General features: G+C 38.6%; 1 protein-coding gene across 7 annotated transcripts in view; it reads left to right on the forward strand.

The window, feature by feature from the left end:
• The first annotated feature begins 1,887 nt into the window (after window positions 1–1,887).
• Window positions 1,888–17,607, forward strand: part of SYNRG (synergin gamma) — a 91,576-nt gene continuing 75,856 nt past the window's right edge. For 6 of the 7 annotated variants that reach the window (XM_074223481.1, XM_074223482.1, XM_074223483.1 and 3 more), the window contains exons 1-3: window positions 2,142–2,325; window positions 6,129–6,169; window positions 6,547–6,665. In XM_074223481.1, the coding sequence (XP_074079582.1) occupies window positions 2,297–2,325; window positions 6,129–6,169; window positions 6,547–6,665 (189 nt within the window). In that variant the 5' untranslated portion in view covers window positions 2,142–2,296. Of the gene's footprint in view, window positions 2,007–2,141; window positions 2,326–6,128; window positions 6,170–6,546; window positions 6,666–17,607 lie in introns of those variants that run through there. The other variant, XM_074223480.1, reaches the window with a different exon arrangement.

A 17,607-nucleotide genomic window follows, 5' to 3' on the forward strand; every position in this document is an offset into this window, starting at 1 on the left:
AATCTGTTTGAGTTAAATAGATGTCTAACAAAAGAAATCCTCTAGCAGTGTTGGAAATTATTCTTTGCCTTAACCCAAAGGGATATGAAGATTTTGTAGAGATAATAGGACAAGAATGCTAATACTAGTGATGCTATGAAAATGTTAGGTAAAAAGCAAATAGTTAAACTTGTACTTTTCTATGCTGACTTTCTCCCCTCAAAGCCTCTTGTGTTATGTTTTTCTAACATCCCTGAAAAAACTTATTTTGTGCCTCTCTGTATCGCCCTTGAGCTGATAAGAGACTCACTATCCTGTATCCATCAGAATCTTCCCAGAATCATGTACTCTATGTCCTGTAAACATTTGCCCATGCCTTATGTCAAAGTTATTATACTCCAGATGTGGACCTGAACCATCTGGCCCACTGAGTTACAGAAAGAATGCTGAGCTAAATAACAATTTTACCCAAATAATGAGCAAACTGTCCTTAGCTATCTCTGGTGTGAATTTCCTAAACCACAGTTGTTCAGAAAGCATCTCCCCTGAGCCCTCCACAATCTCTCAGCTTACCCTCGCTTTCTTGCCTCGACCTTTAAGTTTTTCCCTGTCTTCAGAACCTTGTTAGTTCTTAGAACTCAGCCCACTTGGAGAAACTAAACCTTTGCACAAATGTAAGTAAACTTCTCTGTTCCCATAACTCTGAGTCACTGAGTTCATGATGAATTCTTAACTTCAATTAACCTGAAACCTAAATTCCCATCACTAGTCCAACAACTATTTCTAAATAAATAGAATAGTTGAAAAGTTCTAAAGCACTTCATGATACATTTTTACATTTCTGTCTTGATGACTAAGTCCTTTCCTTACCAAAGAGTAGAAAACTAAACACTGCAGCTTTGAGAGGGCAGAATAATTATGTGGGCTTCACTCCAAAAACATCCTATTTTTCCCACTTACACTGACTATACTAAGGAAGGAAGAAAGGTTAAGATCAAAGACTAAAAGTGGAGGTTCCTGTTTGTCCTTTACTCTTGAAGACTGACATCAGGGAGGTGACACTAGGACATGGGAATTGAACTTGAGTGAGGGGGTGCTGTGTGCTAAGTCATTAACCTCACTTTCTCCTCCAGAACCATCTGGGTCTACTGGCCACATGTGAATCTGGAGAGGGAGAGGGCCCTGGAGGTGAGGCAGTCGGAGCTAAGTGATTTACCAAGGCCACCCAGCCAGTTGGTGTCAAGTATCAGACCAGATGGGCACTCTCATGCTTCTGACTTCAAGGCCAGCGGACTGTGGCACGGCTGAAACTATACGTGGGAGCTTTGTAAAGTGAATGAAAATCCCTGAAAGCCGTCTCACAGCAGTCCGGCGGAGTCAGGCCCTCAGACGCTTCTTAGCATGTGTGACCCTGGGCAAGTCCCTTCATCCTGCTTGCCTCAGTTTCCTTCTCTCAAATAAGCCAGAAACAGAAACGACAAACCACCCCAGTATTTTTTGCTAAGAAAACCCCAGTGGGTGCAGGAAGAGTCAGATGATTTTATCCCCTATTCCACGGAATAGGACGCAGCCGGGTGCCAAGAAGGGCCCTACCCGTGGCCCTTGAGCCCCGCCTCAGGGCCAGTCTGTGAAGGGGCTAACAAGGGCGACCGCTAAGTACCATCACATCCTCTCATTGACTTGCTCCCGGTGCCCGATACAGCCTCGGAAGAGCCAGGGAGGTCACGTGACGAGGGCGGGGCTCTCCCCGGGCCAAGGCCAAGGCGGCTCACGTGTCCGCGCAGACCCCGCCCGGCGGGCGGCCCCGGGGCGCGGGGGGCGGGGCTGGGGCGAGGCGTGCCGCCCGCTGCCCCGGAAGTGGCTGCTCTCAGCTGACGGAGCCTCCTAAAGTGGCAGCGGCTGCGGCGGCGGACTGCGGGGAAGATGGCGCTGCGGTCGGGAGCGGGAGCCGCCGGCGGCGGCGGCGGCGGCGGCGGCGGCGGCGGCGGGGCGGCCGGGCCGGGCCCCGGGGCCGGCGGGGCGGGCAGGTGGGTGTGTGCGCGGCGCCCGCGTGGGGGCGCGAGCGGCGGGTGGGGCGGCGGCCGGGCCGCGGCCCGCCGCTGGGGCGGGAGGGTCGTTGCCCGGGCGACTGGAGCGAGGGTTGAGGCGGCGACGCTCGTGAGTGCGGCTGCGCGGCACCCTTGCGGGGCGGGGGGAGGCCGGCCTGACCCCCGCTCCCCGGAGCGCCCTCCCGCCCCGCAGAAAGAACAAAGCTTCCCGAGGGCAGCCCGCGCCCCTCCTCAGCGCCCCGCACCGGCCGGGCCTCCAGTGACGCCCGATGGAGTTGGCACTGAACTCCAGAAAGAGGTACGGAGGACCCGAGCCTCCCTCCGGCCCTGCTTCTGGAGCCCGCCCCCGAGGCCTGACCCCGGGGCTCCGCCGCATTTCCCTTGCTTCCTCACTTGCAGGGATCCTTAACCTGGGGCCTGATATCGTGAAAAAAAATAGCCATTTTGACAACTACTGAAACAGAACTGGTTTTCTTGATGATGTTATTTGTGTGCTTTATTCTGAGAAGGGGTTTATCAGCTTGATCAAGCTGCCTGAGGGGATCCAGTGACACAATGTTGCGCTTCTGAAGTCATCCTCATCCCTAGATCACAAATCCTATGAACGAGGCTCCTGGAGATAAAGTTCCCTCTCATCTTCTATGTCCTCATTTATTTTTGGAAAATATTCCTTGTTCTGTCAAGATGTTTTAAGGACTCAAACTTTGTAGTTAACTTGTGACATTAATCATTCCAAGGAAGTGGGAAACAAGTCATTTTGGAATAAACTGCTGTAGTTTAGGAAGGACCCTGTTTTTATGCCTCCTATACCTTTCTACTCAATTAAGCTTTCATAGATTGAGAGCATGTATAGTACTATTAACACTTATAGTCCTTTACACACCTTTTTTTTTTCCTTAGATTTTAGCAAGGCAATGGGGTTGAGTGGCTCACCCAAGGCCACACAGCCAGGTAACTATTAAGTGTCTGAGGGTGGATTTGAACTCAGGTCCTCCTGACTCCAGGGCCGGTGCTGTATCCACTGTGCCACCTAGCTGCCCCCCCCCACTTTTTTTTAATGAAAAAAGACTGTAGCAATGATTTTTAAATAACAGTTTAGGGTGGCTAGGTGGCACAGTGGATAGAGCACCGGCCTTGGAGTCGGTAAGACCTGAGTTCAAATCCACCCTCAGACACTTAATAATTAACTGGCTGTGTGGCCTTGGGCGAGCCACTTAACCCCATTTGCCTTACAAAAACTTAAAAAAAAAACAGTTTACATTTCAAAACTTAACTTTCGCTCTTATGTTCTATGACCATAGTTGAAGTAAACCTCTTATTAATATTGGTAATGCATCTTCGAGTTGGAAGACATGTTAAAAATCTGAAGTCAATTGGGGGATTCATCAGAAAGGGGAAATTGGTTCATTTGTTCTCTAATGTAAAAACTGAATTCTGAAGAGCTAATATTCTATATATGAGCCTTTCAGAGGCTAAGAAGACATTTCAGGCAATTAAAAAAATTAGATTTCAGCGTTTTTATTAGGTGTGACATTTTCCAGAGCATTTATTTGGGTCCTAAACCCTAATTGGGTTTTAGAGAAATAGAAAAGCAGACAGTTTATTAATGGATTTATCTTCACTATTAAACTGATGTCTTGGGTGGTACTTCTATTTCAGTAAACAAGCACAAAGTTTGGATTGCTTATCAACTTTTGATTGATATCTCTACATAGTACTTTAAGTAATAGAATACTATAGTAACTAAGCCCAAAGGCAAAATCCACTGGAAGTCATTGAGTTAACTTGGAATAGCAAAAAAATAAAAGGAAATGGAAAATGGAAGTTAGCCTTAGAGAGGCTTATTTTTTTTAAATTCACTCCTTCAACAGATATTCATGGAGTGTCTTTGATATTCAGGGCATTGGGAGGGATACAGAGATGTCTAAGATGTGGTTCCTACTCTCAAGTGACTTAGAATATATCAAAGGGAGGTTTCCAAATCTAACCTTGATTTTAGTTGAGGAAGCTGAAGCCCATGTATAAAAATTTATCCAAGGTAAGGATTTATATAAAGCAAAAGTCAGAGTGCTGGAAAAGGTCAGAAGAAGCTAAGAAAGTTCATACTCTTCTTGGATTAGAGCTGCAAAGCACCTGAAAGATCCAACTCTCATTTTATGGATGAAGAAACTTGAAGCTGAGAGAGAATAAGAGATTAGAACCCAGTTGTCTGACTATGGAGCCCCAGTGCTCTTGTCTTAGTTTGCTTGTTTTTTGCAAAACCATGGGGTTAAGTGGCATGCCCAAGGCTACACAGCTAGGTAACTATTAAGTGTCTGAGGTTGGATTTGAATTCAGGTACTCCTGACTCCAGGGCTGGTGCTCTATCCATTATGCCACCTAGCCACCCCTCCCAGTGCTCTTTCAGTTATTCCAGTGCTACCTTAGAATAAAGTGAGTTCTCTTAGCAGTGAGGAACCAAAGAAGGTTTTTGGGAAAGTGAATGACATTATTATCAAAGTCCACATGTTTAAGGAAAATAGACCTGATGGTATTTTGTAGGCTATGTGTGACCCAGAAAATATGGAAGAATGAAACCCCAATTAACAAAGACATTTGAAGTAGATTTAGTATGAGAATTCTTGTGAATTAGAGTAAGAGTAGTAAAAGTAGAAAAAAAGGGACAAGCTAGAGATTTTTTTTTTAGGTTTTTGTGTGTGTGTGTGTGTGTGTGTGTGTGGCCTTTTACCAAGGCCACACAGCTAGGTAATTATTAAATGTCTAAGGCCGAATTTGAACTCAGGGACTTCTGATTCCAAGACCGGTGCTCTATCCACTGCACCACCTAGCCGCCCCTAAGCTAGAGGTTTTTAATTTGTGGTTGTGTATCTAGAAACATCACAACACCAATGAGTACTAATCCAATTTTTTTTTTGTTTTCCATGATTCTTTGCTGTGTCATCCTTTCCTTACTGTTTAGTCAACTACTTGTCTATGGACATATGGAATATAAGGAAAAAGCAAAAATAGATAATTGGTAAATCAATTATAGGTACCTGTGAGACTTTCTCTTCAGCAATTTAAGTTAAAATTGTAGAATTTTTGAGCAGGAAGTAGAGACATATCATTAAACTCAACTTCCTCATTTTTTAGGTGCAGCATTTTGGGCATTGTGGTTTCCAGTCAGTGACAGAGCAGTGACTAAAACCTAATGTTCTTTCGTATAGTGCCAAATAGCTTTTGGTGGGGGGGGGGGGGGTAAGTATGTACTGGTAGGGTGAATTTCCTTACAGGTGGGGCTTTAGAAGTCTTGTAACTTCTTTTGGCAGAGGGAAATGCCAAGAAAGGATCTGTTGACTGTGGTAGCACAACCTACCCATATAAAACTTAGTTTTTAATTTTTTTTCCACTTAGCCCCTGATACAGATGGTTAATTATCTAAATTTTTAATAATGACTTGAAAAAAGTCTCATGTTCTGATTCTTTGAATGTCATTCTCTACCATCTAAGTAATAGATGGTATTTTTAAATACCTCACTTTTTAAAAGTGAGGTTGTTGATTTTAGATTTCATGAGCAGTTCAGTGTAAATTAATGGTACTGGGCTATTTGTCTATAAGTTGCATGATTCCAGTTTCAGCTGAGTCATGGACATACATGGTCATAACTAATACTATGCAAATCATTTTATAGTGTCAGAATCATAGAATTTTAAAGCTAAATGTATTCTTACAAGATCTTTGAATCATACATCCTAATAATCGGCATCAATGATTATATAGATACTTAAGTCTTTTATAGCAGAATCAAGATCTTACTCTTGGAAAATTATTTTATACAAAAAAAACAGTATTTTGGTCTTAACAAAATTTTTAAAAATAAAACCCTAAACTATAAATCTTATTCATTATAAAAACCGGATTTTTCTTAATTTTATAGTATTTTAAATTAATCCCCTAATTATCATCAGTATCAGTGAAAACTGAAAAGATGGGAAAAAATGACTTATGATTAGTCTATGTGGGAGTAATATAAATTTATAAGTTTACAAGGGTTACTCAATAATTATTTGATAGTAGGAGAAAAACTTTTGACCATAATATTTCCTTGTTTTATATTTCAGCTTCATATTTCCTGTTGCTGGTGGAATAGGACCCCCCCAAGGTATGTGAGAGTTTGTTTTAAATGTTTTCTTATTTTCTTATTAATTTATTTTACTTTTAAGATTAATCAGTAAAATAAATAGAAACTTAACTATCCCTTGTTTCTCCTTAAGTACTGAAAACTCTTTAATAAACAGATTTTTTGTATAAATTCATAAAGAAAAAATTCAGGAGTAAGATCAGAGTGACATAGCTAAAATTCCTTTTTTTAAGGAAGTTGAAAAGTCTCTTCTTCCAGACCCTTTATTCTAAGCTGTATACTTGTCTTTATAAATTTTATTTGTTCCTTCAATACATTTATCAAATGCATACTATATACAAAACAGTGCCTGGGGATTGAAAGTTATTAACTTGAATAATGCTCATGTTTTCCAACAGGTCTGATGCCAATTCAGCAACAAGGATTTCCAATGGTTTCTGTTATGCAACCTAATATGCAGAGCATGATGGGAATGAATTACAGTTCTCAGATGTCTCCAGGACCTATTGCCATGCAGGTACTTGTCCTATTAACCTATTGTTTCCAAAGGTGAAATTCCTTTTGCTGTTACCCTACTGTGTCCTAGGGACTATTAATGTCTAGATTATGGATTCCTTTACATGATTTATCAATCCAAGGAGGGCAGCTAGGTGGCACATTAGAACTCTGACACTGGAATACAGAAGCACTTAGTTCAAATCCAGCCTCAGTCACTTATTAAATGATTAAGTCACTTAAATAAGACATGATTTACTTGCAAATAAGCGAGAAAAAAGGAATCAGAATATACATTCGAAGGATTAGAGAAGCACAAGTCTTTTGAAAGAGACACCAACTAATAGCTTTCCTTATTTTTACTGGACTTTGGATTTAGAAATGATTGAACTAAAATTATATTTTGATAGGTTAAAAACCTCAGTCTTCAAGAAAAAGTGAAACAACATTTTATCAATAAAATACAATATACAGTAAGATTAGACATTAGAAGGAAACAATCACGTCCTTTAAGAAGCTTCCTCTAGAAAGAGAAAAAATATAGTTAAAATCAGACTGAAGAAACAGCAATGGGAAAGGGAGAGCAAGAAAACAAGTTTTGTCATTTCTATTGAATTCTAAGTCAGTACTCTCTCTGACTAAAACCTCCATGCCTTCTTTCTATAATTCTTCTCCTAAGCCTATTTTCAGCCTTCCTTAAGACATCCATTCACTCATTCACTCTTACTTTTCTAAGTCCACTAAACTTCAAAGTTCTTCCTATCCTAGTTTCCTGATAAAATCCTTTAAGTGCCTTCTTTTTCCACCCCTTTATTTAACCCCCACTAAGTCAAGGAGTAATAATGCCCAACCTGGAATTACCCCTATTGTAGCTTTCTTCTCTCCTTCTAAGTCATTAAGAACTTCTGAAAATGCACATCCAAAGCTGGACATGCACAAAGTCATGCCCAAAAGTCAAACTGACTTTTACCTGCTATTCACTTATACTTAACTTTCATGAATTCTCTTATAATTATTCCTTTTCTTTTCTTTTCTTTTACTTCTTAAATTCTTAACTTTATCCCCACTCCTAGCATACACATTCTTCTCTGAGCAGTTGATTTCCCTTCCTTCTGGTATGAATCATTTCATATATCTTCATCTTTATCTCATTTTATCTTTGTATCTGCCTTCTCAGTCCCGCCTCCTTTCCTCAGGATCCCTCCTCTGAAATGCTCCTTCCATAATTATTCTCTGTCTCTCCACACCATTGTGAATTCATTCTTCAAGAACTCTTGTCCTTCTGAAATCACATCTAGCCCTTGCCATAGAAAAGCATCTACATCCTTTGATTCTTCTATCTTTAAGATCTGTGTTTGACCCATTGACAAACCACTTCAAATATATGTCATCCTCTACTCTGGATTCCCATGTCCTACTGTCCTTATCATCAGTCATACTTTGCCAGACTCCAACCTTGGATTACTCCTACTATCTATCTCCTTCATACTTATTCATATGCTACTGGACAGAGCTGTAGAAAATCATGCAGCTGCAGATGTGATACACATATTAATATTTCTTAACCTCCTCTAGGTCCTCAATATATTTAGGCAATACTTTTATATTTCCTTAATTAATTCATTATCCCACTCTCCACAGTAGTTATCCCAATTGTTTTAATCCCTCTTCAGAATTTTCATAATATAATCTCTTTCTCCTTCCACTTGCCCAAAATAGGTCCCTCTCTTCTTTTCTGCCATCCTTTCAGATAAGGACATCACTGTGATGAAGCCATTGGCTAAAAGCAACCTCTTCTCTCTTCTTCATCCCGCAAAATTCATATCATCCCATCCTTATCACTCCTTTTCTACTGACTTAATAAATTGGTAAACCTTTCTATATGAACTTTACATCTTGTCCCTTCCCTTTTTAGCAGATTATCCCTATTATCATACCCATATCTTCACTAATCTGGTCTCTCAATTTCTAACTCCCATGCTGACTATTAACATGCTTATGCCACTCCCATTCTTTAAAAATTCACTTGATCTGTTGGATCTCTACTAGCTATTATTCTGTATCTTGCCTCTTCATTGTAGCTAAACTCTTTGAGAAAACTATCTACAACTGGTGCTTCCACTTTGTTCTCTCTTAAATCTCTGAAGTCTTTACTTGAAACATCATTTGACTGACGCTGCCTTCTCTATAGTTACCTAGTTACCTCTTAATTGCCAAATCTATGATCTTTTCTGTCTTCATTCTTCTTAACCTCCCTGTAACCTTTGACACTGTTGATTACCATCTTAATAATTACTTTTTCCTCTCTAGGTTTTTTGGATATTCCTCTCTTGGTTCTCCTCCTACCTGTATAACTATTGCTTCTTAGTTTACTGCATATTCATCCTGGTCTTCTAGAGGTCACCCATTAATCATGGGTTTTCTGTCAAAGTTTTGTCCTGGATTCTTTTCTCCCTCTGTAGTCTCTCTGTAGGTGATGTTATCATTTTCTCATGAGTTCATTTATCATTACTATGCAGATGATTTTCAGATTTATGTGTCCAGTCTCAATCCTTTCAGCTCTGTTCCTGATTCATCAACTCCCTTTTTGACAACTCAGATTGTTCTATAAGCTTCTCATATTCAACATGTCCAAACAAAACTGATTACCTTTCACCTCAAGCACTGCTCTTTCATTTTTCCTATTTCTCATGAGAGTATTGCCATTGTACCATTGTACCAGTCACCCAGGTTTTCAACTTTAATATTACTCTCAGCTTCTTGCTTGCACTCACCCCATATATCCAGTCTATTGCCAGATTGATTTGTTTCTACTTTCAAAGTATCTCTCATTACACATCCCCTTCTCTTTAAGCACACAGCTACTACTATTTAGACTTCCATCACTTCTCACCTGAATTATTGTAAAACTTTTTTTTCTACTTTTAATATTGTTTTTCTAATAACATGTAAAGGTAGTTTTCAATGTTGCTTTTCATAAAAATTTAAGATACAATTTTTCTTCCTCCTCCCTAACATGGAAAACAATTGGTTTTTAATTTAATTTAATAAAGCTATCTGATATCTTATACATATACCATCATGCTAAACAGTTTTCTGTATTAATCATGTTGTGAAAGAAGAATCAGAACAAAAGAGAAAAACCTCAGGGAAAAACCAAACATTTTAAAAAGTAGGAAAAATATTCTCAGAGGCATTCAGATTCCATAGTTCTCTCTCTGGATGTGAATGGTATTTTCCATCACAAGTCTTTTAGAATTGTCTTTGATCACTGTATTGTTTGGAAGAGCTCAGTCTATCATAGTTAATCATCACACAATGTTGCTGATACTGTGTACAGTGTTCTCCTGGTTCTGCACACTTCACTGAATATCAATTCATGCCAGACTTTCTAGACTTTTCTGAAATCTGCCAGCTTTTCATTTCTTACAGAATAATAGTATTCCATTACATTCATTTTATCATAATTTGTTCAGCCATTTCCCAGTTGATGGGCATCCCCTCAGTTTCCAATTCTTTACCACCACAAAAAGAACTGCTATAAATATTTTTGAACATATGGGTCCTTTTCCCTTTTTTATGCTCTCCTTAGGATACATACTTAATAGTGGTATTGCTGTATCAAAGGAAACGCACAGTTTTATTGCCTTTTGGGTATAGTTCCAAATCTATTGCAATAACTTCCTAGTTAGAATTCCTGGCTCAAGCCTCTACCCACTACCATCCTCCACTTAGCTGACAAAGAGATAGTGATTTTCCTAAAGACAAGTCTATTCATGTCAGACTATTTGAACTCAAACTTCAGTGGCTCCCTATTACCTCCAAGATTAAATACAATTTCTGTGTTTTGCATTTAAATCCCTAAATAACCTGACTTCTAGTCTTCTCTCCTCCACATATTCTGCAACTCAACTACACTGACCTTGCTAATTGTCAGCCATTATACTAAGTATTTACATGTTGTCTCCCTTTTTAGAATATTAGTGCTCCTTAAGGGTAGTGGATAGTGTTTCTGCTACATAGTGACCACTTAGTCAACACTTAATGTTTGATGAATTAACTGTATTTTTTTCTATTTTTTTTTTTTAGATTTTTCAAGGCAATGGGGTTAAGCAGCTTGCCCAAGGCCACACGGCTAGGTAATTATTAAGTGTCTGAGGTCGGATTTGAACCCAGGTACTCCTGACTCCAGGGCCGATGCTCTATCCACTGCGTCACCTAGCCACCCCACTTTTTTCTGTTTTTGTATAATTTCTCTCATTTTACTACAAGACTTCCCAAATATGTGAGATATATACATATATATATATATATATATATATATATATATATATATATACATACATACACATATATATGTGTGTGTGTGTGTATTTATTTATTTTAAAGATTTTACTTATTGGGGTGGCTAAATGGCACAGTGGATAGAGCACCGGCCCTGGAGTCAGGAGTACCTGGGTTCAAATCCGGCCTCAGACACTTAATAATTACCTAGCCGTGTGGCCTTGGGCAAGCCGTTTAACCCCATTGCCTTGCAAAAATCTAAAAACCAAAAAAAAATGAAAAATTATTTATTTTGAGTTTTACAATTTTTCCCCTAATCTTACTTCCCTCCTCCACCCCACCCACAGAAGGCAATTTGTCTTTACATTGTTTCCATGGTATACATTGTTCCAAATTGAGTGTGATGAGAGAGAAATCATATCCTCAAGGAAGAAAAACAAAGTATAAGAGATAGCAGGATCAGACATTAAGATGTGAGGTGTTTTTTTTTTCCTAAATTTAAGGTAATAGTCCTTGGTGTTTGTTCAAACTTCACAGTCCCAAATCGTCCCTGACTGTTGCAGTGATGGAATGAGCAAATCCATCAAGGTTGATCATTGCCCCTATGTTGCTATTAGGATGTACAGTGTTTTTCTGGTTCTGCTCATCTCACTCAGCATCAGTTCATGCAAATCCCTCCAGGCTTCCCTAAATTCCTATCCCTCCTGGTTTCTAATAGAACAATAGTGTTCCGGGGCAGCTAGGTGGCGTAGTGGATAAAGCACCAGCCTTGGAGTCAGGAGTACCTGGGTTCAAATCTGGTCTCAGACACTTAATAACTACCTAGCTGTGTGGCCTTGGGCAAGCCACTTAACCCCATTTGCCTTGCAAAAACCTAAAAAAAATTAAAAAGAAAAAAGAAAATAATGTTCCATGACATACATATACCACAGTTTGCTAAGCCATTGCCCAACTGAAGGACATTTACTTAATTTCCAATTCTTTGCCAACCACCAACAGGGCTGCTATGAATAATTTTGTACAAGTGATGTTTTTACCTTTTTTCATCATGTGATATATATATTCTTGAAACTTTCATTCCCACACCTTTTTAATTCACAGCAGTTTGGCTTATGCTGCCATTATATTGAATCTTTTACAACTGACCTCATCTTTTTTCCCCCAAATCCAATGACCTTTCTCTTGTTTTAATTATAATTTTCTTAATCCCAGAAAACAGATGTTGAAACACCTTTTTTCCCCAAATGATAATTTATTTTATTTTTCCAATTACATGTTTTGAAAGTTTTTCAAATGTATACACATATATATGCATATTTATAAGTTGCCTAATTTTCTTCCACCTTCTCTTCCCACCTCTCTTCTAAATAGTCTGGTGAACATTGTACATTTATATTTGTGTTTAACATGTTTAAAGATTAGTCATTTTCTGTATGAGGAATTAAAACTAAAGGAAAAGAAAGAAAACCATGAGATAAGAAGGAAAAAAATAAGAGAAATTTTAAAAATGTGAACATAGTGTTTATTCAGATTCTGTAGGGGATTTTTGCTTTTGTTTTTCTTCCTCTGGATGTGGAGAGCATTGTCCATAACAGGTCTCCCAGGGTTGTCCTAGCTCTCTGAACTGCTGATAGGAGCTGTATCCATTAAAGTTGATCAATCCACAGTGTTGTTGTTAATGTGTACATTGTTCTTTCTGATCTGCTCCCTTTGCTTAGGATCAGTTCCTATAATTCATTCCTTGCTTCTCTAGAGTCCAATCATTGATGGTTTCTTATAGATCAGTAGTACTCCTTAACATTTAGATACCATAAGTTGTTCAACCATTCCCCAATTGATGACATTCCCTCAATTTCCAATTCTTTGCCACTATAAAAAGTGTAGCTATGAATATTTTGGAAATGGGACTTTTACCATTTTTTTATGATTTCTTCTGGATATAGGCCTAGAATTGATATTTCTAGGTCAAAGGATATGATCAGTTTGTTGCTCTTTGGGCTAAGTTCCATGTTACTTCCAGAAAATGGTTGGATTAGTTCACAACTCCAACAGCAAAGAATGCCTTAATGCCCCAATCCTCCCACAACCTCTCTATCATTGATCATTTTCCCTTTTTGTCATCATAACCATCTGATAGATATGAAGTGGTACCTCAGTTTTAATTTGCATTTCTCTAATCAATAATGATTTGGAGCATTTTTTCATTTGATTATATATATATATAGCTTTGATTTCTTCATTTGAAAACTGCCTGTTCATATCCTTTGACCATTTGTCAGTTGGAGAATGACTTGTAACCTTATAAATTTGATTCAGTTCTCTATATAATCTTAGAAATGAGACCTTTATCAGAACCCCTAGCTGTGAAAATTATTTCCCAGCTTTGTTTTTTGAAGCACATCTTTTTTTTTTACTTTTTTTTTAATTAAAGCAATGGGGGTTAAGTGACTTGCCGAAGGCCACACAGCTAGATAATTATTAAGTGTCTGGGGTCAAATTTGAACTCAGGTACTCCTGACTCCAGGGCCGGTGCTCTATCCATTGCGCCACCTAGCTGCCCCTGAAACACATCTTTTGATAGAAAGGTGTAGGACTACAAGCTTGAAATATTATGTCCAACCACGCTACTGTTTGATTTTACTTAACTTTTTTCATCATTTCAACTAAATATGGCAGATCATAGGTGTAGGTGCTTGAACTAGGACTAACATAATGAAGGTAGCATTTAAAGAATTTAATCTGGGTGTATTATTTATTGAAGGAAGAACTGAAAGCAAAAATAACAACTGAGAAAGTATACAGTAATCTAAAATTGAAAAGAAGGGCCCCTATGATACTGCCAGCTGACATAGGATGGCTACAGTGTATCCCATAAAGTATAGTTTGAGTAATTTTTTCACTTTATGAACAGTTATATTTACTTATAATCTTTAAAACTTCAAATGCTATCCTTCCTTTCACTGATTTGGTATATTTGCTAGAAATGTAATAACCAAGACTGTAAGTACTTAAATCAAAGACCCTAGTGTCTTTTTTTATTTTTTTTATTTAAGACAGTAGGATTAAGTGACACAGCTAGGCTGGATGTGAACTCAAGTCCTCCTGATTCCAGGACCAGTGCTCTATCCATTGTGCCACCTAGCCGCCCCCGACCCTATTGTCTTTTCAAAAATAACATGTTTAGAGGCCTCGGTGGTCCTATTCTCCCCAGCTACTTAGGATAAAACAACTCCCCCTAATTGTTGTTTCTTTTGCCTGAACTCCTGGGAAGATGAGTCCCTATTTTCAAAATCACCGGAATGCCTATTATTGTGTGAGCTCTGAGAACAGGGTCTGCTTTTGCATTTCTTTGTATCTCCTGAGGGCAGCCTAGTGCTTAACTAGTATATAGTAGAACCAATCTGTTTTTTTATGTTCCCAAAACTATTAGCACATAAGATGTACATAATAAATATTTACTGACTGACCAATCTCAGTTCAAATGAAATTGTTTTCTGTGGTATCCTAGTTCTTATAGGTAATATATTTCTGCACCCCAAGAAGAGATTAAGAAATATAAGACTCTTAGTCAAATATGGCCCTAAGAATCCTTAAGAATTGAAACAGATATCATTGGCAGACATTCAAAGACCTTTCCCAAATAAAAAAGAAAACATAGGGGCGGCTAGATGGCACAGTGGATAGAGCACAGGCCCTGGAGTCAGGAGTACCTAACACTTCTGATATTTATTACCTTTCCTAACACTTCCACTAGCTGAAAATAACTTCATAACTACCCATATTTTTATTATCATTATTATTATTAGGGAGAGTGTGTTTTGAGGGAGTGGAAATCCAGTTCTTTTCCAGTTGGATTGTAGTGTCTCTGTAGAAAAATTGTAGACAGGGGTGGCTAGGTGGCGCAGTGGATAGGGCACTGGCCCTGGAGTCAGGAGTACCTGAGTTCAAATCCGGCCTTAATAATTACCTAGCTGTGTAGCCTTGGGCAAGCCACATAACCCCATTGCCTTGCAAAAACCTAAAAAAAAATTGTAGACAAAAACAGGAAGTTTTTCTTAAAATTTGGAACTTATCCAATATATCAGATTTTTAGGGACTTGCTGATACAGCATGAAAAGTAATAAAAGTAAAAAATTAGGAACCTTGAGGAAAAAAATTAAAGCAAGTTGAAGATGTGAAATGGTATTTCAACTCCTCAGTTGACCAGGTGTCAGGTTCATCTATAGTTGTGTTCAAAAAATGGGGTGGAGAAGTTGGGTATGGTATGAACTTGAAAGTTTTAATTGTTTTTAAGTGACTTTATTGATTCCATCCTTCATATATGAAAGTAATTTTACTGATTCACTATTCAGAGTGCTTGTGTTTTGAGCTATATCTCTAATAATGCTGACAGATGTATTCTGATTACTCTCTTGCCTACCTAGCCTTCTTGTAGACAGTAGGACACAAGTAAGACCTAAATTAGAGAAACAATCTATAGGAGTGGGATAGAGCAAAACTAGCTGGCTTTTGTACCTGTGGTCACATTAACATTGTGTTCCAACCTACTGACCTTATCAAGACCATCACCTCTCCATATATACTTGATTCCCTTTCCACCATCTTCAGCTGATGCGACTTCAAATCCCCCCCTTTTCTTGATACCTTCAAACAAGTCCAAGTTTATGCTTCAAAAACCTTTACTAGACCCTGCCATCGTCTCAAACTGTATTATATACTTTGCCACCTTTTCCCAACCAAGTTCCTTGAAAAAGGCTGTCCCATCTCTCTGCCACCATTTTCTGTACTTTTAGTCATTCTCCAACTCTTTTATATTAGATCTTCTTTTCTCAGTAACCCACTTAGTTCACAGAGGTCTAAATAAAATCCTTATACAGATGGTTCAAACAGTCTCTGTATCCAGCCTCAGTCTTGCCCCTGAGCTTCAGTGCCACAAAATCAAATAACTGCCTCTTGTACATTTCAAATACTATCCTAGAGACATCTCAACTACATGTGTCTAAAACTGAATTCATTCTCTATATCCCAACCCTCACCCCCCCCAAACCCTTCCTTCTTCCAAACTTCATTTCTGTCAAAGGCACCAGAATTCTTTGTCTCTCAGGTTTGTAATTCCATCATTAGCTTCAGTTCCTCACTTTTTCAAGAAGCTATGGATATGAATGTGGCACAGTGAGTAGAGTTTCCAGACTCAGAGTCAGGAAGATTCATCTTCCTGAGTTCAAATTTGACTTCAGACACTGTGTGACTCTGGGCAAGTCACAAGTTTACCTCACTTTCTTCATCTGTAAAATGAGCTGAAGAAGGAAATGACAAGCAACTTTTGTATCATTGTCAGGAAAACCCCAAGATTGGGGTCACCAAAGAGTCACATCACAACTGAGACAACTGAATAACCTTACTTTCTCTTACACCACATATTCAATCAGTTATCATCTTACCAGCTCTATTTCTGTCATCTCTGAGTCTAATAACTCTTCAGCATTCACACTGCTACCACTTTTACTTCCTCCCTCATCACCTTTTATCTGAATTATTACAATTGCCCGATTTTTCTTCTACCTCAAGTTCTCTCTACTTCAGTCCATCCTACACATTACTGGCAAAGTGATTTTTCCTAAAACACAGCTCTGATCATCTTATTCCCCAAATCAACAACTATACTGGCTCCCTCTTGTCTCTAATATAAAATAAACATCCTTCTGTTTAACTTTTAAAGTCTTTCAAAATCTGATTGCAACTTTTTTAGTCTCCTTGAACATTACACAGTATCTTCCTGTTCTATGTTATCCAACCAAATTGACCTTCTTTCTCTTCTTCAGACATGACACTGTTTATCTCCCATCTCCGTGCTTGTCCATCTCCCTGCCTAGAATGTGCTCCTTCCTTACTCCCACCTCAGATAATCCCTCTCTTCTTTCTTTTTTTTTTTTAATGTTTTTTGCAAGGCAAATGGGGTTAAGTGGCTTGCCCAAGGCCACACAGCTAGGTAATTATTAAGTGTCTGAGACCGGATTTGAACCCAGGTACTCCTGACTCCAGGGCTGGTGCTTTATCCACTATGCCACCTAGCCGCCCCTCCCTCTCTTCTTTCAACCAGGGAGCATCACTTTATTCTTGAAACTTTTTCCAAATCTTCCCAACTACTTAATGCCATCTCTCCTCGATAGGTAGATAGATAGATAGATAGATAGATAGATAGATAGATAGATAGATAGATATACTAATTGTCTTCCCCATTAGCATGCATTTGCAAGAAAGGGTTATTTCATTTATTATATTTGTATTTTCATTGCCTCATTACAGTGTCTGACTCATTATAAGTGCATGATAAATGCTTACAGATTGACTTGTAAAACTCATAAACAAATCAGAGGATAAATGGATCTCTAAGCTAAACTTTAGAATTCTGTAAGGAAGAGCAGAGTGTTTTTTAATTTAGTAATTTTTTTACCAGTTTAATACTACTTATAATGACCTAAGAGATAAAACTTTGTCAAACTCAAGGTTTATCCCATCTCTTTCTACCTATCTTATGAGTTCCTGCATCAAGGTTATTAAATTCTTTTTTGCTCCAGTTTTCCACCATCTTCTGTAATACAAATCATATATTCCAGGAGTTTAGTAGATTTGGTTTTTTGGGGTTTTTTGTGTGTGGTGTTTTTTTTTTTAGGTTTTTG

Source organism: Macrotis lagotis, chromosome 2 (genome assembly GCF_037893015.1).
Source record: "Macrotis lagotis isolate mMagLag1 chromosome 2, bilby.v1.9.chrom.fasta, whole genome shotgun sequence".
NCBI lineage: Eukaryota > Metazoa > Chordata > Mammalia > Peramelemorphia > Peramelidae > Macrotis > Macrotis lagotis.